This window comes from Panthera uncia, chromosome D4, assembly GCF_023721935.1.
Source record: "Panthera uncia isolate 11264 chromosome D4, Puncia_PCG_1.0, whole genome shotgun sequence".
Lineage (NCBI taxonomy): Eukaryota > Metazoa > Chordata > Mammalia > Carnivora > Felidae > Panthera > Panthera uncia.
The window spans coordinates 56073205-56100296 of record NC_064807.1 but is presented as its reverse complement, the minus strand read 5'-3'; the positions used below and the strand labels follow the sequence as shown (position 1 = coordinate 56100296).

General features: G+C 49.4%; 4 protein-coding genes across 7 annotated transcripts in view; 3 read left to right on the top strand and 1 right to left on the bottom strand.

The window, feature by feature from the left end:
* Nucleotides 1-1270, top strand: part of FAM221B (family with sequence similarity 221 member B) — a 13511-nt gene extending 12241 nt beyond the window's left edge. The window contains exons 4-7 of the mRNA XM_049626239.1: nucleotides 40-150; nucleotides 326-523; nucleotides 710-829; nucleotides 1196-1270. Coding sequence (XP_049482196.1) covers nucleotides 40-150; nucleotides 326-523; nucleotides 710-829; nucleotides 1196-1233 — 467 coding nt within the window. The 3' untranslated portion in view covers nucleotides 1234-1270. The remainder of the gene's footprint in view (nucleotides 1-39; nucleotides 151-325; nucleotides 524-709; nucleotides 830-1195) is intronic.
* A 3294-nt stretch (nucleotides 1271-4564) lies between these two features.
* On the top strand, nucleotides 4565-6773 carry HINT2 (histidine triad nucleotide binding protein 2). Of its 3 annotated transcripts, none has more exons than XM_049626190.1 (5): nucleotides 4607-4816; nucleotides 5949-6089; nucleotides 6186-6290; nucleotides 6397-6469; nucleotides 6580-6773. In XM_049626190.1, exons 1-5 carry the CDS (start codon nucleotides 4640-4642, stop codon nucleotides 6591-6593), a joined length of 510 nt encoding a protein of 169 aa, XP_049482147.1. In that variant the 5' UTR covers nucleotides 4607-4639; the 3' UTR covers nucleotides 6594-6773. The 3 variants fall into 3 exon arrangements, with proteins under 3 accessions (XP_049482154.1, XP_049482147.1, XP_049482139.1); XM_049626182.1 differs by having other exon boundaries at nucleotides 4689-4816; nucleotides 6591-6773; XM_049626197.1 differs by lacking the exon at nucleotides 6580-6773 and having other exon boundaries at nucleotides 4565-4816; nucleotides 6369-6457.
* A 476-nt stretch (nucleotides 6774-7249) lies between these two features.
* On the top strand, nucleotides 7250-9883 carry SPAG8 (sperm associated antigen 8). 2 transcript variants are annotated; one of them, XM_049626170.1, is made up of 7 exons: nucleotides 7252-7750; nucleotides 7849-8542; nucleotides 8668-8842; nucleotides 9039-9084; nucleotides 9170-9284; nucleotides 9401-9463; nucleotides 9569-9883. In XM_049626170.1, exons 1-7 carry the CDS (start codon nucleotides 7713-7715, stop codon nucleotides 9758-9760), a joined length of 1323 nt encoding a protein of 440 aa, XP_049482127.1. In that variant the 5' UTR covers nucleotides 7252-7712; the 3' UTR covers nucleotides 9761-9883. The 2 variants fall into 2 exon arrangements, with proteins under 2 accessions (XP_049482118.1, XP_049482127.1); XM_049626161.1 differs by having other exon boundaries at nucleotides 7250-7750; nucleotides 9401-9883.
* Nucleotides 9884-9950: 67 nt separating this feature from the next.
* On the bottom strand, nucleotides 9951-26988 carry NPR2 (natriuretic peptide receptor 2). Its single transcript, XM_049626152.1, is given in 23 exon segments — nucleotides 9951-10303; nucleotides 10435-10526; nucleotides 10800-10898; nucleotides 10970-11144; nucleotides 12669-12737; nucleotides 12928-13051; nucleotides 13534-13680; nucleotides 13845-14013; nucleotides 14092-14247; nucleotides 14402-14561; nucleotides 16300-16371; nucleotides 16469-16573; nucleotides 16806-16883; nucleotides 17081-17155; nucleotides 17318-17438; nucleotides 17915-17999; nucleotides 18229-18286; nucleotides 18288-18362; nucleotides 18589-18683; nucleotides 18926-19061; nucleotides 19363-19476; nucleotides 24470-24675; nucleotides 25500-26988. Coding segments are annotated over 23 exon segments (3144 nt in total). The 5' UTR covers nucleotides 26167-26988; the 3' UTR covers nucleotides 9951-10237.
* Nucleotides 26989-27092: the final 104 nt, after the last annotated feature.

The following is a 27092-nucleotide window of genomic DNA, read 5'->3' as shown; positions in this document are numbered from 1 at the left end:
TTCCTTCTCACTCTTCCCTGTTAATCCCTCCACACTCAGGTCTCCACATTGGCTGGCGCTGCCCCCATTATCTATGGGACTGTTTCCAAATTGGAGATGAATCCAAATGCTTTTGTGGACACTTGTTGAGAGAGCACCAGATCGTCTCAGGTAGGGAGAACTGACCAGCCCCTGTCCATGGGGAGGGAAAACTATACTCGGGCCATGTGTTGGGATGTATGAGAGAAAGTGTGTGTGTATTGGTATGGGAGAGGGGGACTGGCACAGGAAAGCCAGGCCCTATTAGGTGCCAGTCTAATCCTCCCATCCATCCCCATTCCCATAGACATATCTGTGCCCTGCAATGTGGGCCAGTGCCGCTGCCTCATGTTCTGCTTTATCCCATCACGCCCAGAGGAGGTGGGTGAGTTCTGGCTTAAAAGACGAGCTACCTTTGACCCTAGGGCCTGGAGGGCCCAATGTCGCTGCAAACACAGCCATGAAGACCATGCAGCTACTGGGTCCCATTCCTGCAGGGTGAAAGGTAATTTCTAGGGTGAGGGGAGTACAGGGGTGGGCATGGGTAGGATGCACATGGTTTGGGGATGAGGATGGGGGAACTGGTAGGAGAAACTTGGGTTTGTGGTTGGTGAGGAAGAGAGGAGAACGTAGTCAGCCCGTGGGAAAGCACCAATTCCCTATACTTGTCTTGGCTTCCCCCTTGCCCTAGGCTGTTGCTGCAACTGCTTTGAGTCTAATTTCCTCTGTGCGGCCTGTGACCGGCGCTGGGAGGAACATGAGACTTTCTTTGAGACTGAGGAGACCCGGCGACGAGGAGGGAGGCCTCACGGTAAGGGGGCAGGGGGCAACCTGGAACGGGACCATTCCAGGACCATAGTCAGAAAGCCAGGCAGGAAGGTGCTCCCACCCTCAGTCATCCCATCCAGGACTACCTCACCCTCTCAGCGCCTGCATCCCACACTTGCACCGGTCTCCAACCCCAGGAGCAGACTGTGTGCCTTTTGCAGAGATGCCTACCCTCTGAGAAGCCATCGTCAGGAATTCTGACTCTGAGGCTTTACAGACACAGGGGCCCTCCGGCCATCCCAGCACCCACCCCAGACCTCCTGGGCTCCCTGGCCCACACAGCCTGTGGCCTGGCCCTAAGTTTGACCCCCATACCTGACCCTTTCACCTCTGCTTTTCCCTCCTCCAGGGAGAGACGCTGTCAACACCTGGCGCAAGCCTCTCTGAGCCTGGCTCAAATCAGCAATAAAGAAAGCGGAAGCCACTGGAATCTGGCCTGCTTCTGTATGGGGTGGACAGAACCCAGCCCAGTGACAAACACCCTAGGACCTTAGAGTTGGTACCTGTTGGGAACAAGAGAGGGCACCGCACAGGAGAGAGGCTGGATCAAAGCATCTGCCTCCACCACACCCACACTCAAGCTGCTAGCTCTGGCATCAGAAGGAGAGTGGCTTCAAGGAAGCCAAGGAGGGAGGGGGGTTTAAGAAGGATAGAGGAAACACTGATGTTAGATGCAGTTGGGGACTCCAGTAGGATAAAGACTGAAAAGTGTCCATTGGATCTTACAATTAGAAGGTCTTCAGATAATGTAGTTTCAGTGATGCAGTGGAGGTAGAAACCAAGTGGTAAGTTTGAAAGAGTTTCTTTAAGAAGCTTGGATGAAAAGAGCAGGAGAGAAGTCAGACAATATCCAGAGGGAGATGTGCAGTCAAGGAAGCATTTTTTAGGAGGGAAAAAAGGAAGGGACCAGCAGAGAAAAAGATTTTGAAGATGCAGAAGAAAAACAGAGATACCTGGTGAGACAAGATGCCAAAGATGGAGGGAGGGAATGAGGTCAGGGCAGAGGTGAAGAGATTTGTTCTAGACAGGAGAAACACCGCTTCCTAAGACCAAGAGGAAGGAAGAAAGAAAAGGATGGGGACTTCCCTGAGCTGCAGGGAGGAGGATCTTGAAGTTCCCCTGCGAAGTAGGAGACAAGGTCAGTTGCTGGTGGGGGAGGAGAGGGATAAGAGTGGGGAGTAGGAGATGGGAAGACAGAGGCGAAGGTGTGGGAAGGCTAAGGTGGGGAACTGGAGAAAAACCGATCAGTGGATAGTTGAGGATTCAGGGACAGCTGAAAGCAGGAATCTAGTTAAAGAGGAAGAGAGAAACAAAATAGATTGATGGTTGGTGATGGAAGGTATCAGGGAGGATGATCAGGAAAATAAAGCAAAAAAGAAGGCTTGAGGATATGGAGAGAGCTGACCGTACAAATGGAAAGAAAGTGAAGCCAGGAAGCAACTGACAGATTAAATAAAGGAACAGTCAAAGGACTAGAACGCTCTAATAAGGTGCAGTAGCAGATGTAGTGGTAGGGATCGAAGTATAGGAGACAGTGGTCAGAACCTACAGAGAGCTGCAGCTCTCAGGTGAGAACAGCTGCCAGGGATCACAAAGTTTGGAGTAAAAACTGTAGGCCAGGGGCCAAAATCAGTGAATCATAGATTATTTTTATGAGGAGTGGGAGATTCTGGCACTAATTGGTTCTGTGATCCTAGGCATATCATCACTTTCCCTCTCTGGGCCTCAGTTTCTGGATCTATAAAAGAGGAATAATCTCTGTGCTACTTGCTCTCCCTGAGAACCTAAAGAAATAACCAGTTTCAAAGTGCTTTGTAGTCACCTACCCTGCCTGGCTGGTTTCCTTCCTCTTCCTAGATCCCAGCTCTTTTTATCTCTTGAACTTCTCCAGAGCAGCTCTAGGGGTTGCTGCTGTCTCAGAGGCACCACGAGAACTGCATACAGCCTCTAGGGCACAGAGAAAAGGCCAGTCAGTCTACATTTCCCCACATTTGGGGAAGCTATCGGTCCTTCCAAAGGAAGGAATGCAATCTGGACTGCTAGAACTCCTAGGGGAAATTACAGGGTCAAATGTCTGCCCATTGGAGGAAAAAGGCCTTTCTAACAATAATATGGCTATACAAAAGATTATTCCTATCTCCAGAAGTAGAGTTCTTCTTGACTGGTGATATGCAATTAGTGCCATAATGACCATTCACCGAAACGAATTCAATAGTCAACAGTAAAGGAATGGTTACTGTAATAAACTCATTCAAGGAAGTAATATGCAGACATTACAAAGTATATTTACATAGACTATGTAATAATATGGAAAATTGTAAGGGGCAGAATAGGAATATACATCCAATACATATGTACTTTATATAATGAACGGAAATGAAACACCAAATGTTATTCATTCCACAATCACTGATGTGCTAAAACAACAACAACAACAAAAACCACCTAAAGATACAGTGGTGGCTTTTCTCCTAAGTGTTAACTGTCAGGCTAAACCTTGGTTGGGTAAGTATATTAGCATTTTGTGACCCCTGTTCCTTAGGTCAAAAATATATATTCCAACAAAATGAAATATACTTCTCACCCAGCAATGACACACTCCCGTTGTCCCTCAAACCCGACTAACTGAAAATATCAGGTACGAGGCTGTTTCATACACCATTTCTGATTAGAAAAGAACATTGGATACCTACTCCTTTGCTTGTTAGTCGTGTGCAAAGACAGGTCACTATCACCGCCTCCCGTTAAAAAGAAGAGGAGGAGGAGGAGGGAGGGGGAGGGGACGAGGAGGGAGAGGTGAGGGGAGGGGGAGGAGGAGGAAGAAGAGGAGGAGGAGAAGAAAAAGAGGAAGAAGAAAGCAAAAAAAAAAAAAAAAAAAAAAAAAAAACAAAAAAAAAAAAAGTCCTGAAAACGAACTGCAGAATCTTCAATGTTGGAGTATGCACACAAGAACATAAACTAGGGACTGCCCTTAGATGAGTAAGTTAAAAATCTTTGAAATGCTCAAGGGTCTGAAATGCCCTCGTGGGGAAAACGCTGGCTATCTTATCCCTCCAGTTAAATACAGAGAACTGAGGGTTGATGGGGGTTGGGGGTGGAAGTGGGAATGGCCATCACTGGCATTGAGGAGGGCACTTGGGATGAGCACTGGGTATTGTATGTAAGCAATGAATCATGGGAATCCACTCCCGAAGCCAAGAGCACACTGTGTATATACAGTGTATGCTAGCGAACTTGACAATAAATTACAAGAAAAAAAAAAAAAAAAAGACAAAAGGACCGGTCTCAGTTCACCTTCAGCCTCACATGGCAGGCATTCCCGCCCCCTTCTTCCGGGACTCCTAAAACCTTGGCCTCCAGGGGTTGCGGCGATTCCCGGAGCCAGCCAGCGCCGAGTGCCCTCAGAACCCGCCCTCCTTCTGACCAATGCGGGGAGAGGGTCTACGATGTCAGAGGCTCGGCGCCGCACCAATGTTGTGCAGCAGAGCCAAACGGAGTTAAATCCCACGTCTCTTAATCCTTCCAATGGAGTGAGAAAGTCTCTTGGGGAAACACTTAGGGAGCCCAATGGCAAAGGAACTTTCACTCTGACCAGAAGTCGAAGCCAATGAACTGGAAAACTAGCCCACGAGCTGGCAGAAGCAGCCAATGGGATGAAAAGATTCCGCCTCCACCGTGGCGGCGGAGCCAGTGGAGTGAATGACACCACCCTCAGGTCCAAAGGACCTCAAGAGAAGCCCAGGAGCGCGGCCAATGGGATAGCAGGGCTCGCTCGCGGCCTCCAGCGGAGCCAATGGCCGTCGTTTGCCGGCTCCGTGGCGGCCCCCACCTCGGGCGACGGCGGGGCCTGCTTGCTGGCCGGAGGAGAGATTCGGCGGCTGAGGGCAAGATGGCGGCGGCCCTGGTGGTGGCCGCCGGGCTGCGCGTGGCGCGTGGGGCTATAGCGCTGGTGGGGCCGCGGGGGGCGCAGGTGAGGAGCGGCCGCGGGGGCGCGGAGGGCGTCCCGCGGGCTCTGCTGCCCTCCGGGGCGGCGTTCTCCCCCAGGCGCGTGCAGCCCATTGGCCTCGCGGGGACAGAGCCCGAGCGTCTGGCAGGGAATGCTGCCTCTCCTGGAGGCGCAAGCTCCCAGGCCGCTTGGCGAGGTCGGGCTGGTAGTCGGCAGCAGCCTCTCGGCGGTGGCTCGGGCGCCCAGGTTGCGACAGGGTCGGTGCGTTGGCTGCTGCCTCCTAAAACCGAACGCCTGTTCCGGGCAGCCTCCTGAGTGCCCCCTGCAGGAAGTGAGGTTTGTCTTCTCGGAGCCAGTCTCCTGCCCTCCTCAGACCCCTGGCCTTCTGAACACAAGTGTTAATCTCTCATCTTCCCCATTTATCAGAGGGGTCAGGCTCATCCCAACTCTTTCTCCCATAGTGTGACAGCACTGACTTGAGCCTTCTCTGAGCCCCCGGAAACGGGCATCCCTCCCCTCAGTCCCCTGCGGCTGTCGTTGCTGAATTCACTTAACTCTTCCTTTCACTGATTCAAGGAACTGGAGTTAAAATTCACAAAAGAGCTCAGATGTAACACCAAGACATGTTTGTGTCAAAGAGGGAAATTGTGTGAAAACCTGAATAAAACAGGTAAAATACCTTAGAGATTAGATAACAAGTAATGGAAATAAGTGGAAACTTAGTAACAGGGCTTGAGTACAGGGAAAGAGCGCCAATGGTCTTAAAAGATGATGCAGAAAACTTTATATTTGAAGCCAAGAGGAGGGATTTATCTAAGGTAATTCCGTGATAAAAGAGGAACCAAATCTTAAGTTTCCAGTTCTCATCCTGTGTCCTTTCTCCTGAACAGTGCTAAATTTACTAGACACTTTAGGAACAGGAATCAATTGCAGTACTGAATCCTGTATTGTATCTAACCAGGCTCAGCACTATCTGACCCTACTCTTTACTGCTGACACTCTGAAATTGAGGAAATTTTCCTTAGGATGGGAGCCACTAATAGGTTCTTAGAAGGGTGAAGTTAATGATTATCAGAGCCCGGCCTCTGCCAGCTCCTGACTATATGGGAGAGGTATTGTCAACCCCCTCCCTTGGGTATGTCTGACCCACCTTCAGGTCCGAGGAGCTGCAGGTGTGACCGATGGAAATGAAGTGTCGAAGGCCCAGCAGGCAGCTCCTCAGGGAGCAGCCCCAACTATCTTCTCCCGGATCCTGGATCGAAGCCTCCCAGCTGACATTTTGTATGAGGACCAGCAGGTGGGGTGCCCTTAGGACCCATCCCCTTGGGAATTTAATAGGTACCATCAGCCTGTTGAAGTAACGAAGTGGCCTCTGGCCTTTCACTGCTTCCAGTGTCTCGTATTCCGTGATGTGGCCCCTCAGGCTCCTGTGCACTTCCTGGTCATTCCTAAGAAGCCCATTCCTCGGATTAGCCAGGCTGAAGAAGAAGACCAGCAGGTGGGAAGAATAGAGCCAAGGTTTGGCTTTGGGGGGAACCCTGGACTCAGCTAGAGGTTTTGCTCCCTGTGAATGAAGCCACCCATCTCCCTCCCTTTCCCTCTAGCTTCTAGGACATCTTCTCCTTGTGGCTAAGAAGACAGCAAAGGCTGAGGGGCTGGGAGATGGATACCGACTTGGTGAGTGACTTTTGGCCATTGAGCCCCTTGCCGATGAATTCTCACACCTACCCTTCAATATGATCTTTATTCTTTGACCTTTCCCGTGATCCTGACCCCCTAACCCCAAGCTCCATTTCAGTGATCAATGATGGGAAGCTGGGCTCACAGTCCGTGTATCATCTGCACATTCATGTACTTGGGGGCCGACAGCTCCAGTGGCCTCCAGGTTGAACCTTCCAACTGACCAAGAACCTGAGACCTGGATTCTTGGAGGGTGGGGGAAAAGGAACCCTATGATGCTAATAAACTTGTTCTCCCTCAATTTTGGATCACTGTCTTAAATATATAAAGATTTATCTCACAAATAGAAAAGAAAACATTAAAGATAATGATCCTGTGGTACCTGGCTGGCTCAGTTGTTGGAGCATGCAACTCTTGATCTTGGGCTTGAGTTCGAGCCCCACATTGGGTGTGGAGATTACTTAAAAATACAATCTTAAAAAAAAAAAGATTATGGTCTTGACTATGGTCTGAGTGAGAGACATTAAGGAGGCCCATCCTGTAGTGAAAGAAGCATTTGCCTATAGATTTGTGGGTCCTCATGACAAATGGTCCACCTGGGTCAAGCTTCTAGAAAAATAGAAATAGAAATAAGCCTATATGAGTAGGGAAAGACTGAAACCCAGGGGTGAGACACTCAATCCTGGCCCTTATTCAGATGCCAAGACAAGTTCTAGGGTGGTCTGGGAGGAGGATGGCCAACATGAGGGTCTTTTACTGAAGGAGAAGTAATCACACCAAAAAAAAAAAAAAAAAGGCTGCCACTCTTTGATCCCCATGTCTCACCATTTTGCTTTTTAGTTGTCTGATGTATTTTAAACCTTAAACTTTTAAAAGACTCCCTGCCCCACCCCATTTTTTAGAATGAACTGCGGGTAAGTTAACTGTTGCCCCTACACAAGTACACTGATACTACAGCCCTGTGCTTGTCTCCAACACAAAGAACCACCTTAGAAAGCCTCAGAATCATGCTTAAGTGTAGAAGGCAGAACCCTAGACTAGCGGAACCTTAACAGCTGGGCTGAGGCGGAACGGAGTCTGAACGCAAAGCAAACTTCCTAGACTTCCCCAGGTTTAAGACTTCCGCCCCGCAGAGAATTTGTCTCCACCCCCACCCAACACTTCCGCCCGACTCTAGTCCTGCGCAGTCTCCTGGAATTATTTGCCGTCTCTATGGCAACCCGGTAGCTGGAGACCGAAGATGGAGACCGCGCAGTCTACCAAGGGATGGAGATGTCGGTGAGAGCGGCAGCTTTGGCGGCTGGTGTAAGGGGACGAGAAAGGTCAGCGGACTTAACACCGCTTTTGACAACTTTGTCGCATTCGCTTTCTTTCAGATCTTTAGATGTACAGCCTGGCACTGAAGGACTAGGGTCCACTTCAGAACCATTTTCTTCGGATGGGCATCCTATATCGGCCCTGGCAGCCGCAACTACAGCAGCTGCAGCCTCCTCCACCGACAAAGCGACTGTGTTATCTGCAAAGACCCCAGCGTGCCACTCTGAGCCGAACCTTCTCATGAACCACTCCTCTGACAGTCTTCTGGGGGATCCCTGCACTGAAGCCAGCTTTACCCACAGCATTGGCCATGGGAAACTTGGCATTGAGCCTATCTATGTTTCCCATATTGCTCAGGATCCCTGTACTACAAAAGACCTTAGCTCTAGTCCTGGCCCTGTTCTTGGCTCCAGTTCTGGTCCCTGCCATGGCTCTGGTCAAGACACTGGTCCTGATTCTGGCCCTGGTCCTGCTACTGACTCTGGGCCTAGTCCAGGCCGTGGCCATGACCGTGAGCCCAGCCCCCACAATCTTCCAAGTTTCAGAACCCCCCAAGCAGATATGGTCCCTAATTATGCCTCCTGGAATCACTACTGCCACTGGGAACCTCGGAAACAACCCTGGAAATTTTTGCAAGTCTCAGAACCTGGTGCCCGAGGGCATTGGAAGACCCCTGAGGTTGAAGGGAAGTGTAAGGTTCCCAATGAAACATTGCCACGGGGCCACAGCCTTCTCTACAACTGGGAGGAGGAGGTATTAAGGTTTTGACCTGCTCCCTTTTCCTGAAGACTGTCCCCAATTTCCTGGGGGAGGCAGTAGTTTATGATGAGGGTGGGTGCCATAAAGGACATCCTGGTCACTCAACTTGGGGCCCACAGAGAGCTACCAACCACCTGGATCAAGTCCCAAGCATGCAGGATGGCTCTGAGAGTTTCTTCTTCCGACATGGACACCAGGGACTGCTGACCCTGCAGCTACAGTCACCCATGTCCTTCAGCACCACTCAGAAAGACTCATACCAGCCCCCTCGAAACTGCTATCAGCCAACTCGAGGTGTGAAGCATGAGAGAATGGGCCAGAATGAGCAATCAGAGATAAAAGAGAGGAAGGAATTTCTAGTGGGACTATGGATTGTTTAATGGGTACAAGGGTAAAGCCCCATGATTTTCCTTCTTTTCTCACATTTGTTTCTTTGGGCCTGCTTGTTAACCAGACTCTCCCACTCTCTCCACTCCCTGCCCTCCTACAGGAAAGCGTGAAGCCATGCTGGAGATGCTCCTGCGCCACCAGATCTGGTGAGAGGCTGGGCGAAGGGTAAAGGGGAGGCGGGGAAGACAAAAATCAGGGAAGAATGGCTTTGATGCCCCCAGGACTATACAGTAAAGAGGTGCAGGCAGAGCTGGAAGCCACAAGGAAGCAGTTTGAGGTCGAGTCTGTGACACACCATGACTACCGAAAGGAGCTGGTGCAAGCCGGGCCTCCTGCCCCAACCAAGGTGAGAACTTATCCCACCGCGCTTGTATGGCTGGGCTATAATGGGCTGTGGGAGAGCAGCAGAGGTTAAGAGAGGGAGCTTCAAACCAAGAGTTTTTCAGTATCTTTCCCTTCCAGCCTCACGACTACCGTCGGGAGCAACCTGAAACCTTCTGGATACAGAGGGCACCACAGCTACCGGTGTGTGAGGGTGTTAGGAGTCGGGGAAAACAAGGAGGGGGAAGAGGCTGTTCTGTTCTGGCTTGGCGCAGAGCGGGATCTGTCCTCATTCTGGCCTTCCTCCAGGGTGTCAGTAGCATCAAGACTCTGGACACGCCATTCCGGAAGAACTGCAGCTTCTCAACACCAGTGCCTCTGTCTCTGGGGCAGCCTTTGCCCTATGAACCTGAGAATTATTCCCACCAACTGGGAGAAATATCTTCCCTTGTCTGTCAGGGAGGAGGACAGGGAGGTGGAATGGGTGGAACTACTATCTAAGGGTTGAGGAGGGAAGAGGGATATGGACTATGGAATCGATTTCTGTCTGTACTGGAGAGGTGGAAAGGAAGTGAATTCTGTCTGTACTAGGTGAAGAGGCTTCTCATAAAGGGTTCTCTCTCATCCTGAGACTGCTAATTCAGTGATTCTGTGAGTAACCATGTTCCTTGGATTTGCCCCTAACCCAGACTCTGACACCATGACATTTTTTGTTGTTTTATATTTGGCCAAAATATTCTGGTTTAGATACAGATATTTACAGAAGGTAGGGAAGAAGGGAACCAGGCCAGAGGGAGGCAGGTATATGTACAAGGCTGAGCTGCAAAGGGCAACAACTTCCTTACAAAGTAGGGTTTTTGTGCACGTTGGTTTCCATCTTACATGACAGTGTCCATTTCCGGTGTGTAGAGAGATGGTGACTGCTGCCCACCCAGGTACCAGCAGCAGGAGATTGTCTCACTTAGGAAGAAGTAGGGTTTACAGGAGCCCAGCAGGGCCTTTCCGCTCTCCTAGGAGCCAGTAAGTTCGCATCTTTCCTTTTCCCTGGAAGTGGGGGAGTGAAGATAATTCAGATTCTTCTATGTTATTCTTTTTATCTCTGTCTTTTCCCCATGATCCCCATAATTGTTTTCATCCTCCCTTTCCATGACCCCTCCCCCATGGCCTGCCATCACCTTCATCTCCACATCCCCCCGAAGCTCTAGCTGGAAGCATCCTAGCTCATCCAGGGCATCCTTGGTGGTAGAGGAGACATGGATCTTCAGGGCTGGGGTGGGATGGGGTGCCGGGATGGTGGAAAAATGAATCAAAGAAAAGACAATAGAAGAGTTGGCAGTACTGGAGAGAGCTTTACCAAACCACCACCCCTCAGGAGGCTCTCAGTCTTCCCAGGGCACATGCGCTAGAACCAAAATATGTCCAAGAATGGGGCGGTCAGGAACTGTGGTCTCTCAGACTGAGAGATTTGGAAGAACTCTGAAAAGAAGAAAAGGGCACCACAAATTGAGGCTGAGGCTGGGGTTGAGGGCTACTGTTTTACCTTGACCATTAGACTCCATTCGGGAGGCAGTGTTCACCGTGTCTCCAAAGAGACAATAGCGGGGCATCTTCAGGCCAACAACCCCAGCACAGACGGGCCCTGTGAAAAGAAACAGGTTGGGAGAGCCTGGGAAAAGCAGATACGAGGGACGGAGTGAGAGTCAGCCTTACCCGTGTGGACCCCTATGCGTAGCCTCAGCTGGTCATGGGGTCGGTGGCGGATGCGGAAGGAAGAAACTGCATCCAGTAGTGCTAGAGCCATACGAGCAATTTCCGGGGCATGACGTTGACCATTTCGGCCTGGGAGACCAGACACCACCATGTAGGCATCTCCAATCGTTTCTACCTGATTGAGATGGGGTTTAAAAGGTCACCTCTAGGGGCGCCTGGGTGGCGCAGTCGGTTAAGCGTCCGACTTCAGCCAGGTCACGATCTCGCGGTCTGTGAGTTCGAGCCCCGCGTCAGGCTCTGGGCTGATGGCTCGGAGCCTGGAGCCTGTTTCCGATTCTGTGTCTCCCTCTCTCTCTGCCCCTCCCCCGTTCATGCTCTGTCTCTCTCTGTCCCAAAAATAAGTAAATAAACGTTAAAAAAAAAAAAATAAAAAAAAATAAAAAATAAAAAAAAAAATAAAAGGTCACCTCTATGTGTATCAGTGGGAATGGGTAAGAGCAGAAAGAGACAAGCTGGACACCACTATGAGTCATCCCAGCAGCCTGGGAGGCCAGAGCATCGACTGGAAAATGAGTGCTGTGGTGCTGAGAATCAGGGGTGGGGCGCGGGCAGAGTTTCAGGGCGTCTTTAAATCCTCCCACAACCACCCCTGTACCTGGTGAACACTCAGTAACCATTTGCTGAGGGAATGGATACCCTGTCTGCAACAAGATGTGAACAAATAGGCTCTGCTGTCAGGAGGTGGGAAGCAAGGAAACAGGCCTAACCTGAAGAGCACAGAGGCTGGTGAGGTCAGGCAGGCCCAGTGAAATAGGCCTCAGACAGCCTGAACTGTCCAAGGTAAGAAAGCAGACGTTTGGCTGTGTTAACTGTACTGAAGCTATCCAAAAGAATGTCCTGTTTTTAGGAACTAGACACTGAACTGTTTAGGGATAAAGGGGCACTATGCCTGCAACTTACTCTCAAATGGTTCAAAAAGTAATTAGGTCGATAGATACATTTTTAAAAAATAAAGCAAATGGGGGTAAAGTGTGCATAATTGGTCAATCTGAGTAAAGGGTTTATTGTCACAGTAATAACAGACGTGGTAGAATAAGTCCAAATAAAGGGACAGGAACACATATGTATTGTTGGTGTAATGTTAGACATTTCCACAATAAATCTATTATTCCCATCTTCTAGGTAAAATACCTGAGGCTCAAGGAGCTTTACAGTTACTTGCCCAAGGCCACACAGTCACAAAGTCAACACCTAAATCCTGATGATTTTTACTGCCAGGCACAGTAAATAAAGCCCACGCCGTGCCAACTCAATGACTTCAAGAAAATTTTTTACAAGGTAGCTTGTTCCTCAGCCCCATAAGTCATTCTGTACCTACATCCCATATGATTCGTCCATGTCTGGAGAGAATGGAGGGAAGAGAAAAGACGATAGACAATATTTATACCCCTAGGCAAAAAGTGGCAGATAGGCTCTAGATCCTGTGATGGTTCCGATTAGGGCAGCTTGAGGATTCACAAGAAATTAGACTAGGATGTACAATTAGAGTGCCAGAGCCTCGTCTGTCTACAAAGGGCACCCAGTACTAGGGTGCTGGAGACCCAGGAGGGCAAACTGCCAATGGAGCAGGTAGGTATGTAGGGTTTGGGGAGACTGGGTTTTAAAGGGGTCTCAGTAGGAGGGTAGCCCTGGCTCTCACCTTGTAGACGTCAAAGTTGTCAATTATGGCATCAAAGCAGGTATACAGGTCATTAAGAAGTGTCACCACCTAACAGGGATGGGAAAGTAGAGCCCCTGAGACCTGTGCCTAACTTTCTAAGAATTCTTAACCCATAAGCTAGAACAAAATATGGGAACTCCAGAACAAAGGAATCTCCCCTATTATCAAGGATTCCTATGCCCCAGTGAAGTTCCCCAGATCCCTATCCCACCCCCTACTTCTCACCCATGGCTCTCACCTGCATGGGGGTGCTCTCTGCTGACAAAGCTGTGAAGCCAACAATGTCACTGAAGTAGATGGTAACACTGTCAAAGGCCTCAGCCTGTACAGTCTCTCCCCGTTTTAACTGCTCTGCCACTGAACTAGGAAGCAAGGGTGCAGTATGAGCCAAACTGAGAGAAAGAGGATTAGAGGGGGAGAGAAAAGGGGTATATGGTTGAGCAGAAGAGGAGTTATGAAAGCTAAGCCTGGTAGAAGACGAGGAAGGTGGCTGGGAAGACATTACAGACTAGCTCAAGTAAAGCATTTAAGTGGTGGGGGTTAGAAGGGGACCCCAGGGATGGGCACTAAGTGTCTCAAGTTGGGATTGTTCTACATACACTTGCCGGTGCAAAGGCATGGTAGAGCAGTGTCCTAAGAAGAAGGGATAGCAGAGAGAAGGCAGCAAAGCTCATTTGAAGAGAAAATGAAAACACACTGTGTAAAGCCAGAAAGGCTCACTGTGTCAAGATATAACAAAGCAGCATTCTAAGAGTTGGGAAGTGAGTTCTCAGGAGCTTGATCAGGCAGAACTCAACAGAGTAGAATATCAAAGGAAGGTTGGGGAAGGGTGACAAATTCTCACTGGGGTAGAATTTGGTAGAGCAGAGCCTCAGCCTTGCGTTTCTCCTCCAGATAGGCCTGTGTGCGCTCCTCCACCAGCTTCTCCAGGTTATTGGCATACTGCTCCATGCGCAACAGCAGGTTGTCCAGTATGCTCGTGCCGCCCTCCCTGGGGGGAGGCCAGAATATGGTACCTGCTCCCAGATTCTCAAGACTCCCAGGACTTCCTACCCAACCCACCTTCTTGGCCCCACCAGCCCCACACGCCTCATCCACCAAGACTGATGAGGCTTCTATCCCTGGGGAGCCCTTGCCCCCTAAGTGCCCTCTCACTTGTTAAAGCGGCGAATGAACCCCTTAATTTGTCCAAAGTCTGGCCGCTCAGCTGGTTCTTGGGCCCAACATCGCTCCATCAGCAAAACCAACTCTTCATTCAGTTGGGTCCGGTCAATGCTCGGCCGGAAATATGGCCGTTGACCATTTCGGACCTTCTGGACAATCTCTGAGGGTGATAAAGGGTTTGGATGAAGAACAGGGTCCCCCAGGTAGAGCAGTCTGTGGGTAGTAGATTGACTCTCACCTTTGGGGCTGAGGTCCAGGCCCTCCAAGTAGAAAGGACCACTGCGAAGTGCTATCTCCTGTAAGATGATCCCAAAGCTATAGACATCAGCCTTCTGCATGCCTGTGGTTGGCAACGGGTTCCCACCAAGCAGTTCTGGGGCAGTCCACAGCTTCTCTAAAAAGAAGGAACAGGCTGGCCAGGTCCTCAAAAAGAGCCCATAATACTCCCCATGTTCCTGTCATTCCATCTCCCTCTCCCACCCTCCCTAGGTGGAAATGATCAAGGCCAGAGGAGCTATATAAAAGTGAGTTGTGGGGGAAGGCCTCACTGGCATAGAGGGCGTGGCTGTCATCAGGTTCAGCAGTTGATCGGAAGCTGGCCAGGCCATAGTCTGTGATTTTGAGCACAAAACGACTATCCACCACACAGTTGGAGGACTTGAGACTCCCATGGGATGCAATAATGCTGTTATGGAGAAAGGCCATGCCCTGCAGGATACAGATCAAGTCATGGGTTTGGATCATATATGGCTTAGGATACCCCCTCTCTATGAGATGGGCATTAGCTAGCTGTCTGAAGATCTTGGGACCATAAAAACCATAAGCTACTTTTGGAAGGCATCCTTTGCAGTTTCTACCCAAAGAAGCAGGCTGAATAGGACAGTTATCCCTTCCTGGTACCATAAACGGTATATTGGCACCTAGGCACCAGGGACAAGAAATGTTTAAGGGGAAGGACAAGGGGAGCTATCAGTTATTTACCCTAGAAAGAGCAGTCAGTCTTCTGAGTAGTGAACAGAACTAGGAGGGTGAACTCTAAGACTGATGTGACTAACACCCATGATGGCCTCAAATGTACGGCCACCACTAGGAAAACCTAGGAAGGCTAGAGACCCAGCTATCCAGAGTACCTAGATGTACCAAGACTAACCAGTTGTCAACTTTAACATATAACCATGTGTAGGCAGGCAAGTCAGGATGGAGGAAGAAAGTAAGGGCCAGAGAGAAAGTGGAGAAAATAGTAAATTAGTAAAACCCTGGAAAATGGACAAAAGTAGGAGACAGCTGCCAAGCCAACACAGAAACCAGACACTTCTGGCCCCATGGGGCCAGACAGGAGAAAACCTTTGCGTATGAGGGACCATTAGGCAGGTCCTAAGAAGGCAGAGTGATGCTTCCCAAAATGAAACCCTAGGAGCCCACCCACGTCAGTTCAGGTGGAACAGAAAAAGGATGCAGTGTTCTATATGCTAACCAAAACAACTGTGTCTAAATATTTAGCTCTGCACATAAACAATTCATAATTCCAGTCTCTATGAACTCCTCCTTTTTATTCCTTTCGATATCAACAAAACCTTTGGGAGTCACCAAATTTGTGGATACAGAAAGGATTAATCAGGCTTCTGGCTTTGTTCTAAATCACTTTTCCATCAAATTATTGTTCTCTCAAAAGTCATATTTTTCTTATATTTAATGTCACAGCCAACACATCAACTTTACCTAATATTTAATCTCATTTAATGGCAAACTTTCACACACACACACACAAATTCTAAATAACCTCATGAGAATTAAACAGAAAAGCCAAAGCCAGCTTCAGGTGCAGTACAAGTGACCCACTGGGCTGACTCACTGGCTGCAGCACTTGCTCTAAACACCTGTCCAACTCATGCAAGATTCAAATTCATACCTCTCTATACCCACGGGCCTCTGGGTCACTTGAAAATAGCTAAAACCTAATATATGGGAAGATACTACAGGTTTAGTATAATTTTCCTTGGTTTCTCTTAGTTTTACTAGTAAACATTCTTTATAAGATTTCAGTTTTTCTGAACAAAAGAGCAGATATGCCAAATATTGGTCAGAGAATACATGATTCTATGTTTGATGACCTCATTCATTTTTTTCCTGCCAAGAAATCTTAATATAAGCTCGTGGAGGTTTAAAAACAAACAAACAAAAAAAGATGATGGCAAGAGATTAGAGATATTTAGGGCAGGAACACGAAACTTCTTTACAAGTACAGGACTCATTGTGGCCAATACATCTCCCCCAATTAAAAACTCCAGACCTTTTATTTACCCATTATTGCCCAACCAGAGATATAAGGGGAACTGGAGAAAATGGGACTTTTAGAGGACTAGGAAGGAGAAGCTGAAAGCAAAGATCAAGAAACAAAGGCATTTGAAAGCAGATGAACTCTTAAGGAAGAGTGGGGAAGACTCACCTTAACAAGGTCATTAATGAGCGAATAACGAAACATCCAGTCCAAGTTGATGCTGTCATTTTCCAGAATATCCTGGTAGTGACATGGAACAGATTATGTGACTATCCTAGTAGCACTAGCTATCACAGGCCTTTCTCCCCTGCCCCTAGAATCTCCACCTTTCCCTTACCTGTAAACTCCCACGAGGACAATACTCGGTGACAATGCAAATGTTGGGAGGGTCAATGCAGGCACCAATGAAGCGAGTGAGATGGTTGAACTGAACATCTCTCATCTAACAACAATAACAACAAAAGGTGAGGGGGCGGGGGAGAGAATTCAAAGAGATACAGAAATCTACCACTGCATGAGAGAGCCTTTCTCTTAATTGTACCTGCAACTTAAAATCACTTATAAATAAACCCCTTGACCTCCTAGCCAATTTTACTATTCCCCTCTCTTCTTCCCCCTTTCCTCTTCTCCATCCCTTTTTACCCTGAACCCTGAACCCACACACCATTACATACATGTTTGAGTTCAAACAGAACCTGCCGGGTCAGCTCAATGCGCTTCTTATTCACGTGTTTGATGGCAACAACATTTCCCTGATGGCAGGAGTGAAAGAGGAAAAGGGAAATTAGTTCCTGGGTGCTGGGAAATACTGGAGAACTGTGGACATCCAGGAGCTCAGCTGGACACAGGAAGGAAGGTTATGAGGGGCAGAGATTTGTGGGAAGAGGTGATAGATGGGGATGAGACAGGATGAAATGGTGGGGACCAGAACAAGCGGATGACTGTTCACCTTGAAGTGACCGGTGTTGGCAAAGATCTGGTATTTCCCATGGGCTGTCATGAGCGAGCCGTAACTGGATCCCCGCTGGGGCCAAGGGCAACATGGAGGCGGAAGGATGAAAGGAACATTAGATGATGGTGGCAGTGCAGGGGCTATCATTACAGGCCAATGTGCTGGGAAAGGTCCAGGGTACGAAAGGACAGGAACTCAGAGGGAAGCAGAGGGACAGCTGAGACAAGGGCTCACCAGCGACAGTGTGAGGCGACTGCCTGCACCTTTATGATATCGTTCTGAATTGCCAAATTGCAGTTCTTCCCAGCGAATGCGCCACAACATGCTAGCCAGCTCCTTCTCCAGCATCAGCTTTCTGTAAGGACTGCACATCTCAGTTGACTGGCAAGCCCAATCCTACCACCCCGTAAGCCAACAGTGGGGTTTCAGCGGCTTCCCCGAAGCTCCCGATGCTACAACTTTTATACCTGAGGCGGGACTCGCTGCAGGACTGAGACAGAAGGATGCATTCTCTACATAGGGGATACATGCCCTATGCTCACTTGAAAACACAGAGGCTGAAGGTAAAAGTTCTTTCTTAAAATGGTAGCATTCACGGAAAATTCACCTTTGCCCCTATAAAACCCCACTCAAAATCCCTAGTTAGGACACCCAGTCTAGAACCAAAAGTGGGAAAACAACACCTAGGCTAAAAGACAGCTTAACAAGAAAGGCTAGAGAGGAAGACGTTAGGCCTAAGAGGTAGCCATCAAACGAAAGATACCCACTAACCCCCAGAAAGCCTGGGCAGCGGGAGGGAGGGAGCAGGTCGGTGGGAAGGCCAGAACTCACCGGAAAATGAGGAAGCTGGAGACACCAAACATGATGAAGGTGATTCCTGTGCCCAGTGCCACAATCGCCAGAGTTGAAAGCGGAGCTGAAGGAGAGAGGGGACCCTGAGAAAGACTATGTGGAGCTGTGGACGGGGCGGGGGTGGTGCTCAGGGTGTGAGAAGCAGACAGATTTCTGGAGGGAAAGAAGTGAGGAAGGGGTATACAGTATACAAGTCAAGGAAAACAGAGCTAAGGGTGGGGAGTTAGGGAGGGGAGGTGAAAGAATGGGAGGGAGGGGAGGAAGAATTACTCCCAACCCCTGCACACACCCACTTTTATCACAGGATGGGTCGTCCAAGTCAAAGGCACAGGGGGGATTGTCCAAGGGGGGGGGCCCCCTTCACCCAGGGGATAGGCCGTCCTGTCCACCAAATCTGCTTCTCGGCTCCTGAGTAGTGAGCTGCAGGCTGTGAGGAAGGAGAAAACTGGGCCCACAGGCCTGCTCCCACCAGCCTCTCTCCCAGACCCCAGCTATTTGGCTGCTTTTCTCCCCCAACTTCCCACCTACCCAGCATGCAGCTCCAGCAGAGAAAGTAAGTCCCTGCCTCTACTACCTTTGGTTCTGCCCCACTGAACCTCTGAAAGCTGGATATTCAGGGCCCACATTCTCCTCCCTCCTTCTTCCCCCATCACCTGGAAGTCCCCAGAATCCAGATCTCCCATGGCCCACAGGACAAAATCAGTCTCTCGGTCATTGTTCTTGTCCATAACAACCAGTCCAGTTACACCTAAGATAGAAAAGAGTAGCCCTTACTTTGAGATCTACTCTATGCCCCTCTCCTATGCCCTGATTCCTCTAATTCCTTAGAGTCCCTCCCTGCCCCTGTTCTTAATACACGCCCACCTCTACCACGTTCTCTGACCTCCCCACTAACTTCCTCCTGCCCCTCGTATCTTGTATTTTCTTCTGCCTACTCCACTCCCAGGCCTGAGAGCAGCCCTCTGGTCTCCTCCTGGCCTCCTTCATTACCGTGGTATCTTCGGCCCTGCATCTTCTCCACTATTCGAAGTCCATCTTCCCGGGTGCCTCCTTCCTGTATTGTCTCGTTCAGGACTTCAGCATATAGCAGGATCCCATCATAGAAGCAGCCAGCAATGAGGTTCATCTAGGGGTGGTAACTTCAGCAGTGCTCTCCAAATGAACTGCCAGGCCCCTCCCCAGCCCCCTTTCCCATCTCTGGGGTCTCCCTCTACCTCTTCTCTCTTCTGGTTTGCTTCCTTCCTTCCTCTCATTCCTAAAGTGCCAGCCCTACCTCACTTGACAAAAGGGCAGAAAGAAAAATCCTGTATAAAAGCAGACAGTTCCCATGTATGGCTGGCTCCACGGCCAAGGCTTAATGCTGAGTTAGGGAGAAGAGCCTTTCCTCAAAGCCTGGCCTGACTCTCAGGAAAGAGAGATCTACTTACCAGGGAGGGGGCTAGCTCCACACCAAAATCTTCCCGGGCTCTTATCAGCAGACGATTCTGGAATTCCTGATACTCAGGATTTGGGGGTTCTCGGTATGTGATCACCAATACTGTCTGTACCAACAGCACATGGGGGAGAATGAAAAGGATTCAAGATAGGCATTGGGGAAGAGAGGAAGCAGGATAGGGAAACTTGGTGAAATACACATGATATGAAATATACACGGGTGAGTCTGAAGGCTGAGAGGATACTAAACTCTGTGTTGTGTGTGCCCCTGTGTGTGTGATATATGTATGGAATGTGTTCAATACATCTGGGAAGAGGTGAGTGGCACTCCTCCATGAAAGGTGCATGGTTCTGGGAAGGTGGAGACTAGGAAATAGATGAAATCAACTCCATCCCCAAGCCTCTCCACCAGCCAAGCCTCCCTGCCAGGCTGCCACAGCACTCACAGCTGCTCGCTCTGTCCCTTCCTATTCACTATCAAGGACAACACTGATAAAACAGCTCCTCTCTGAGGTCTTAATCACTGTTAATGTTATCAGTTAAATGTTTATATTTTCAAAAAAGAAGTGTTTATATTTTCATTTGGGCCACTTGGAACGGTGCCTCCATCTAGTAAATAAAAGAGATTTCAGGTTCTATGACAACTGGGGGAAATACTTGGAGACAATGATTCCATCTGTGAAAAGTTGTGGACCCATTCATTTAACGTGTGGAACACCTACCATCACCAACACTGTCCTGCATAGTGGCATGGTCCTATATGTCACTAAGTAATAGACATGTGTCACAGAGAAAACATGTAGTCATATGCCCACACACATTTCACAGATGAGCAAACGACATATGTGATCTCAGCCACACCCACATCTCACTGGCCTTAAGTCAGCACATCTCTGTCTCTCACTGGGGTGCCCATGTGACTCCCACCGACCTTACACATTCTCCCTTCCTTAGCTGATGGACACACTGGCCTCTGCCTACACCTCAGGCCTACCCAATCACTGAGACTAGCCTTTGTCTCAGATGGGAAATTGGCATCGCAACCTCAGGGAAAGACTTCAGATCAATGTATTTTATGAAATGTGACTTTGTGAACATAACATCTACGGACTTCTACCAGTTCTGTTAATTCCTGTCATTGAAAGTACATGTGGACATAGAGATACTAGATAAATCACATATGATTTATTATATATAAATTCATTCTAGGTAGGAAATAATAAATTCAGTTTCTAATATGTATTCATTACATTAGACTAGACTTTGCTTCATAATGTAATTATTCTTACTGGGGCATTTGGATCCTTGATCACATACTTGTAATACTCTCCCACCCTCGGGCAAAATTTAAAAGAAGGGGGCTGAGGTGGAGTTGGGAGGGTTTGTTCAGTAACACCTGTTTCAAGAATAAAAGAAAAATAGAAGGGTAGGATATTGTTGACAAACGATGTAAAAAAAAATCAGGAAAAGAGCCCCAAAAGATCATGCTTAACACAAATTATATTTCAATACAAAGGCTGATAACAGGTTTTTAACACTTTTTAAACACATCATAATTCTCTAGGTTTATGTTTGCTAGACTAGCAGTTCTCAAACTTTTTGATCTCATGACCTCTTTATACCACTAAAAATTACTGAGGACCACAAAGAGCTTTTGATTGTTTGGATTACATCTGTCAATATTTATGTTTTAGAAATTAAAACTGACAAACTTTTAAAACACAAGAATATTCAACTACCCCTTCTACAGCTGCCAGAGTGATAACAGCAGCACGTGTCATGTAGCCTCTGGAAAACTCCCTGTGCAATCGTGGAGGAATAAGAGTGAGGACGCAAATAAACATCTTAGTATTATTTCTTAAATAGTTTTGACCTCATGGTCCTTCTAAGAGGATTTCAGTGACCCCCAGGGTTCCAAGACCACATTTTGAAAACTGCTATGCTAGACTGTTTTGCTGTGGTTACTAGCTACTAAAAGAAAGAGCAAGAAAGAAGAAGAATGTCCAAAGAATTTCTATGCTTGCTCAGGGGCTAGAGAGAAGCAGGTGAAGGGAGGTAGATAATGGTGTCCCTTTTTTCAGCGGACTCCAGGTGAGAAAAAAAAAAAACAAGCAAAGGCTGCCAAAAACAGGTTTAGCTGTGAGTGAAGCCAGATGTACACCTAGGCACTGGCGGTGTGCCTTGAGGCCTACGTTTGAGGCCCCCTCGGCCACATCAGGAGGCGCTGTCAGCAGTGGCTTAAACAGACAAAAAATTGTCTCCAGAAGAGATTCTGCCTTACGCGGCCCTCGGTCTAGCCCTGACTTCCATTCTAGCTGCTGGTGTCTCCTCTAATGCAATCTCATGCTGGTCACCTAGGTTGCGACTTCTGCCTAGGTTTGACCCTGTAGTCCTCAAAGGCACAGCCTGGGACCATAGAGCCTGGTCATTTGCTTATTTAGCTCCATTGTGTCTACGTATTCTCTGTCCTGGCTGATCATCTTGGTTTATAGTACCTGGCAGCTCTACTCCTCTGCAGACAAATTCTTAGTCGTGTCCCCGCTTCTCCCCAACACACCCGGTAATTCACTTCAACAAGTATGTGCTAGGCATATGGAATACAAAGATGAGCATGATCCTTGCCCGCCAGTAGCTATAGCTCAATGGGTGAGAAAAATCGTATCAATATACTCAATTTCTGAGCCTCTCCCCCAGTAGACCAGTTATCTCTGGTTAAGGGCTCTCTGCTCTTTCATCCTTGACTGGAGCTGACTGCCCACTTCCCTCACCCCTTGCCCTGCTTCAGCACTGGAACAACATGAGTAGTTTTTCTAGAAAACACTTCATTACTCCCTTACCCTCATCCCACCCCAAAGCCTTGATTTCCCCCTCAGCATATTCTTGACTGCCTATTTCCCCTTCTTTTGTGTCATAGCAAAATCCCTCTTTGTTTTTCTGAATAATGCCTGCAGTAAGTGGGAGAACTGAGAATTAATTTATCTAATTGTTAGCTGACTAGATCTCATTTCCCCCCAAGCTAAGTGCTGGGGCCCGTTGACTGGTAGGAATTCTCAGACAAGAAAGAGAGATATTCCTTCCACAAAAAAGAATACAGCCCATAAAGCTATGGAGTCCTCCCATCCAGGAGAGCCACCGAGATCTACCTTGACCACACTAGCTAGAGTACAATTCCCTTGCCATTCCCTTCTCATGAGAAGCGCTTTTTTTTCCCCCTGGTTTTATTTTTTATGGGGTTTTTAGTAACACTCACCGCAAGTTGTCCTATGTTTATATTTATTTGCTCATTTAATGTCTGTCTCTCCTACTAAATGTAAGCTCCAGGCAGGGGCTACATCTGTTATGTTCTCCACTGCATACCAGTACCTAGCACAGTGATTGGGACATAATAGGTGCTCAACAGACACTAATAGAATGAGCCAATATTCAAATGACTCAAACATTGACTGATAATGTGGTTAAGCTCTATAGGAGATGGAGTTAAGCACAAGAATAGGAAATTCAGTTCAACCTGGGGATTCAAGGATTGTTTCCTCAAAGGAAAAATAACTGATCTGAGCCTTAAAAAATACACACACATTATCCAGACAAAGGTGAGAAGGTTGTTTTAGGCAAAAGTGACAGCATAAACAAAACCTGTCCTGCCACTGCCCAGGTTCAAGTGTGACAGTCACAGACTCATACCAGACATGTCATTCACAGATACCACTAAATATACAATTACAGTCACACAAAATTTTACTCATTAGAGAAGATGACCACCCAAGTCCAGCCCTTGTAAAGATCTACTGAATTTTAGACTCAGAGAATCCCAGGGTTGAAAAGACTTTAAAGTTACCCTATATGCCACTTAAAATCCTTTTTTCAGAAAAAGGAGAGATAGTGAAAAAATTGGTGGAAGAGTCAGGGAACAATTCATGGGTGTGATTTGCAGGGGCAGAGATTTGGCATGAGGGAAGAAAGAACATTCCAGAAAAATAGAGCAAAGAGCACAACAGCAAGGGGGCAGGGAGGCCCAGGGGTTGGGGAACTGAGAGAGGTCTGGTTGGCTGGAGTACTGGGCATGAGGGGCACTAGGAGGCAAGACTGAAAACCTGGGCTGAACACAGACTGTAGAAGGTCTGAAATGTCATGATAAGGAGTCAGGACTTTATTCTGTAGGAATTTAGTCATTGAAAGTTTTGAGCAGAGGAGTGAAATGAACAGTCATGTCAATTTCCCCTGCAAGTTGTTTCCTAAATTCATTTCTTTCCATTCCTACTACTGCCACTGTCCTTGAAGCCTATATCACCTCACTCCATTTGACCCGAATACAGGTGATCTCACTGCCTCTAACCTCCTCCTCTTCTTATCCAACCTGAATTCTGTCTTTATATTTCTCTTCACAAAAAAATATCAAGGACCCCACATCCAAGTCCAAGCGCCTTAATTTTAGCTTCAGAGCTCTCCTTAATCTGATTATATCTTTGCAACATTATTTCCTACATCTGCTTCAAGCCAACCCTTCTTTCTTGTCAGGTCAGTATCTTCTTGGTTTCCCAAACATGTCCATTTCTATCTTTTATCTCTTTGCTCAGACTGCCTAGATCCTCTCTCCTGCTGAGACTAGGGCTGTGGCATCTATCTTTCAAGTCACAAAAGATTCTCATCTTTATAAAAAAGCTTTCCTAAACCCAGCTCACATTGACTCTCCCTCATCTGAACCCCAAGTTCTTAGTGTCTGTTCCAGGACACATAATCATATTCTTTCTCGTATTTGTATCTAAGTGTACTTCAATCATACCTCGCCTATTCAGAAAGGATGGAAGTCTTCCCAGGGCCCAGGACCAGGTCTTTTCCTGAACTTTTCTCCCTCACAGTAAAGTCTACTAGTGGGACTTAAGAGAATGTTCCAGGATCTTGGGAGGTAGCCTTAGTAATGAGAAAAGAGTCACAAAAGTGGGGAAGTAAGGAAGAATGATAGGAGACTCAAAAAGCCTCTGTTAATTTCACTCTTGTAGCTCATAATTCCTGTCCTGTTTCTGGGGTTTCTGTGGGTCTTATGACAGAGAATCTCCAAAGAAGTTTCCTTTCCCCCTCCTCCACGTTTGGCGCAAATGATACCTGAAAGGCCTCTCTGAGGGCCTGGGCCTGTTCCCGGGTGCGATTGTCCTGCCAGGGCCGGCCTGTGGAGCGTGTGGGGCCTGCACGAAGACTCTCCCCAAAGACGTCCAGGTAAAAGAAGACATAATCCCCATTGGTCAGGTTCTCCCTCTGGGCCTGGAGCAGGATCTCATGCAGCATCTCCAGAGGGCCACAGATATACACAACTGGGAACAAGTATAAAACAGAGGAGCATTCTGAGAAAGTCCCCAGTCCCCAGGCAGCCCCCTCTCTGAACCATCTGCATTTCCATCTTCAGCAAGGAAGAAAGTGCCCTAACCTATCAACCACCCAACATATGCTCCCCATCCCTCCCCCTTGGAGTCTATGTCATAAGTGCCTTGGGGCTTTATGGACCATCTGGCAGAGGTCAGAGTCTGACTCCAGACCCCGGAGGAAGGGAGCTATCAGCCTTTAAGCCCCTCCTCTTCCCAGAGCTCTGACTGCTGCGCCCCACCCAGCCCTCCTCACTGCCCCATTCAGCCCTGCCTCTCCCTAGGCTCAAAGGCACTGACTGCTCAGAATTACTGTCAGTGGCAGTTTTACTCTGTCTTTCCCCAACAAATGCGCTGAATCCAAAAGCCCATTTATGGAGTCCTTACTATTTTTCTGCCCTGTCTTGGTGCCCCGTCTGAGAAGTCTCTGCTCACAGATGACACTCATTCTGGAGTGGCCATCAACCACATCCAGTACTCTAGGGCACTCGTATTGCTCCCGAAAGTCAGTTTCCCCCCAATCCCACCTTCTTCTCTGACACAGGCTCCACCTCTCATGCTACCTTATTCCTTGTTTACATCTGCCTATGCTGTCCACAAGCTCCCCTAATACAATGGCTTAGCCTTCTCACAGGTGGTCTCTCCACATGTGCTTCTTGACCCCAACCACCACATACATCTCAGTGCCCACCTCCATCCACAGTTTCCCAGTGCTGAGCTGCAGGGATACAGCGACCCTCCTCCCCTGACCCTAAGATAGCCTGGGCCACACTCACTGCGCCCGTTGGCCCGGATGAAGTGGGTGGCCTGCTCAGGGCCCCCTGGCTCACGGGCATACACCTGGTGCTGCACACTGAGGTTGCTGCCCTGCAGGGCCTCAAAGACGCCCTCGATGGTGAAGTAGTGAGGCCGGTCATCTGTGCGAGCATCCAGATACAGCAAGGCAGCACGGGCAGTCCAATTGAAGTGCCCGTGTAATGTCACTACAAACTCACCCAGCTTGGGAGCAGAGGGGCCAGTGCGCACCAGAGTACGATAATGCTCATTCTTAGCTGCAAAACCAGAGGCCACAGCACCCGCAGTCAGCAGGGGAAGGCGCCAATGTGAGGCAAAGCGGGCCACAGAGGCAGCGGGGTACACGCAACCGGGACCCAACAGAAGATCGGGGTCGTGGTACAGCTTGAGGTCCACAGCGCGCAGCGGTGCCAGGTACTCAGAGCAGGCGCCATCTAGTTCCGAGCTGACAAACCTCAGGTCCACAGGCAGTGCCCGGCCCAGCGCCTCCACAGCTAGTGCCACAGCAGGACCCACCCGTGGCCAGGCCCAGGCATAGCTCAGGTTGTGTTCTGGCAGCACCACCGCCAGAGTCAGGTTCCGCGCCCCCGGAGGACGCACCCCACCTGCCAGGGCTGCCACCAACAGCAGGAGTGATGGCAGTGCCATAGGGAGAAAGCAGCGGCCCCACCACCCCCAGAACCTGGTGCCACTCTGGCCTACGGAGGAGGCACAAGCACCACCCAGCCTGGAACCTGGGGAAGATGGCCAGGGAGAGAAGTGAGGAGAAGCTAGGCAGGCTGCGACACAGAAAGTGGTGGGGACGGGTGAAGAGAGATGGGAAGAAGCCCCGGGGGTTGGGTAAGGAGTGGGTCCACCGGTCTGGGGCCAGGACTGAGGGCTGAGTAGGGTGGCAGGAGAAGGTAGGGACCAAGGGGGCCTGTGACTGGGATGGGGACAGTGAGAGGAGAAGGAGCCTGATGAATCTTGAGCTTTAGCTGGGAAGGAAAAGGGGATCCGAGACTGGGATGGGGTGGGGGCGGGGGGGAGGCTGGTACAAAGGAAAGGCCTGAGGGGACCTCACAGCTGAAGGGGCTAGGAGGGCTGAGAGCTGCGAAAAGGAGGACCAAGGGGGTAAGGTGGGAGGGGGCCCGCGCCGCGGAAGGACCGGGACCATGGGCGGGCGGGGAGCGAAGCGAGGCCTGGGCTGGAGCAGAGGGAAAGGCAGGGGTAAATCTCCCAGTGAAGGCTTCTCCTGAAGCTCCTGCTTGGACTAACGGGCCCAGGGCGCTGGTCCCATCCGGAGCTGCGGCGGCCCCGCCCGTGTCCCAGCTCCTCTCTGCTCCGCTCCTCCTGGGCCCGGGCGGCCGGCGCTGCCGGGCGCTTCCTCCCGCCCCCCGCCTGGGCCCCCGGGCGCGCCGCTTGTCCAGGTCAGGTCGCCGCGGCCCGGCCCGTCTCCGCTCGCTGCGCCGGCGGCGGCGGCCGAGTGTGACTCCCTGGGCAGGCCGCCCGCCCCCGCCCCCGCCCCCGCCCCCGCCCCGCGCCTTCCCCGCCCCCTCCCCCGCGGCCCCTCCTCCTCCCCCTCAGGCCCCACC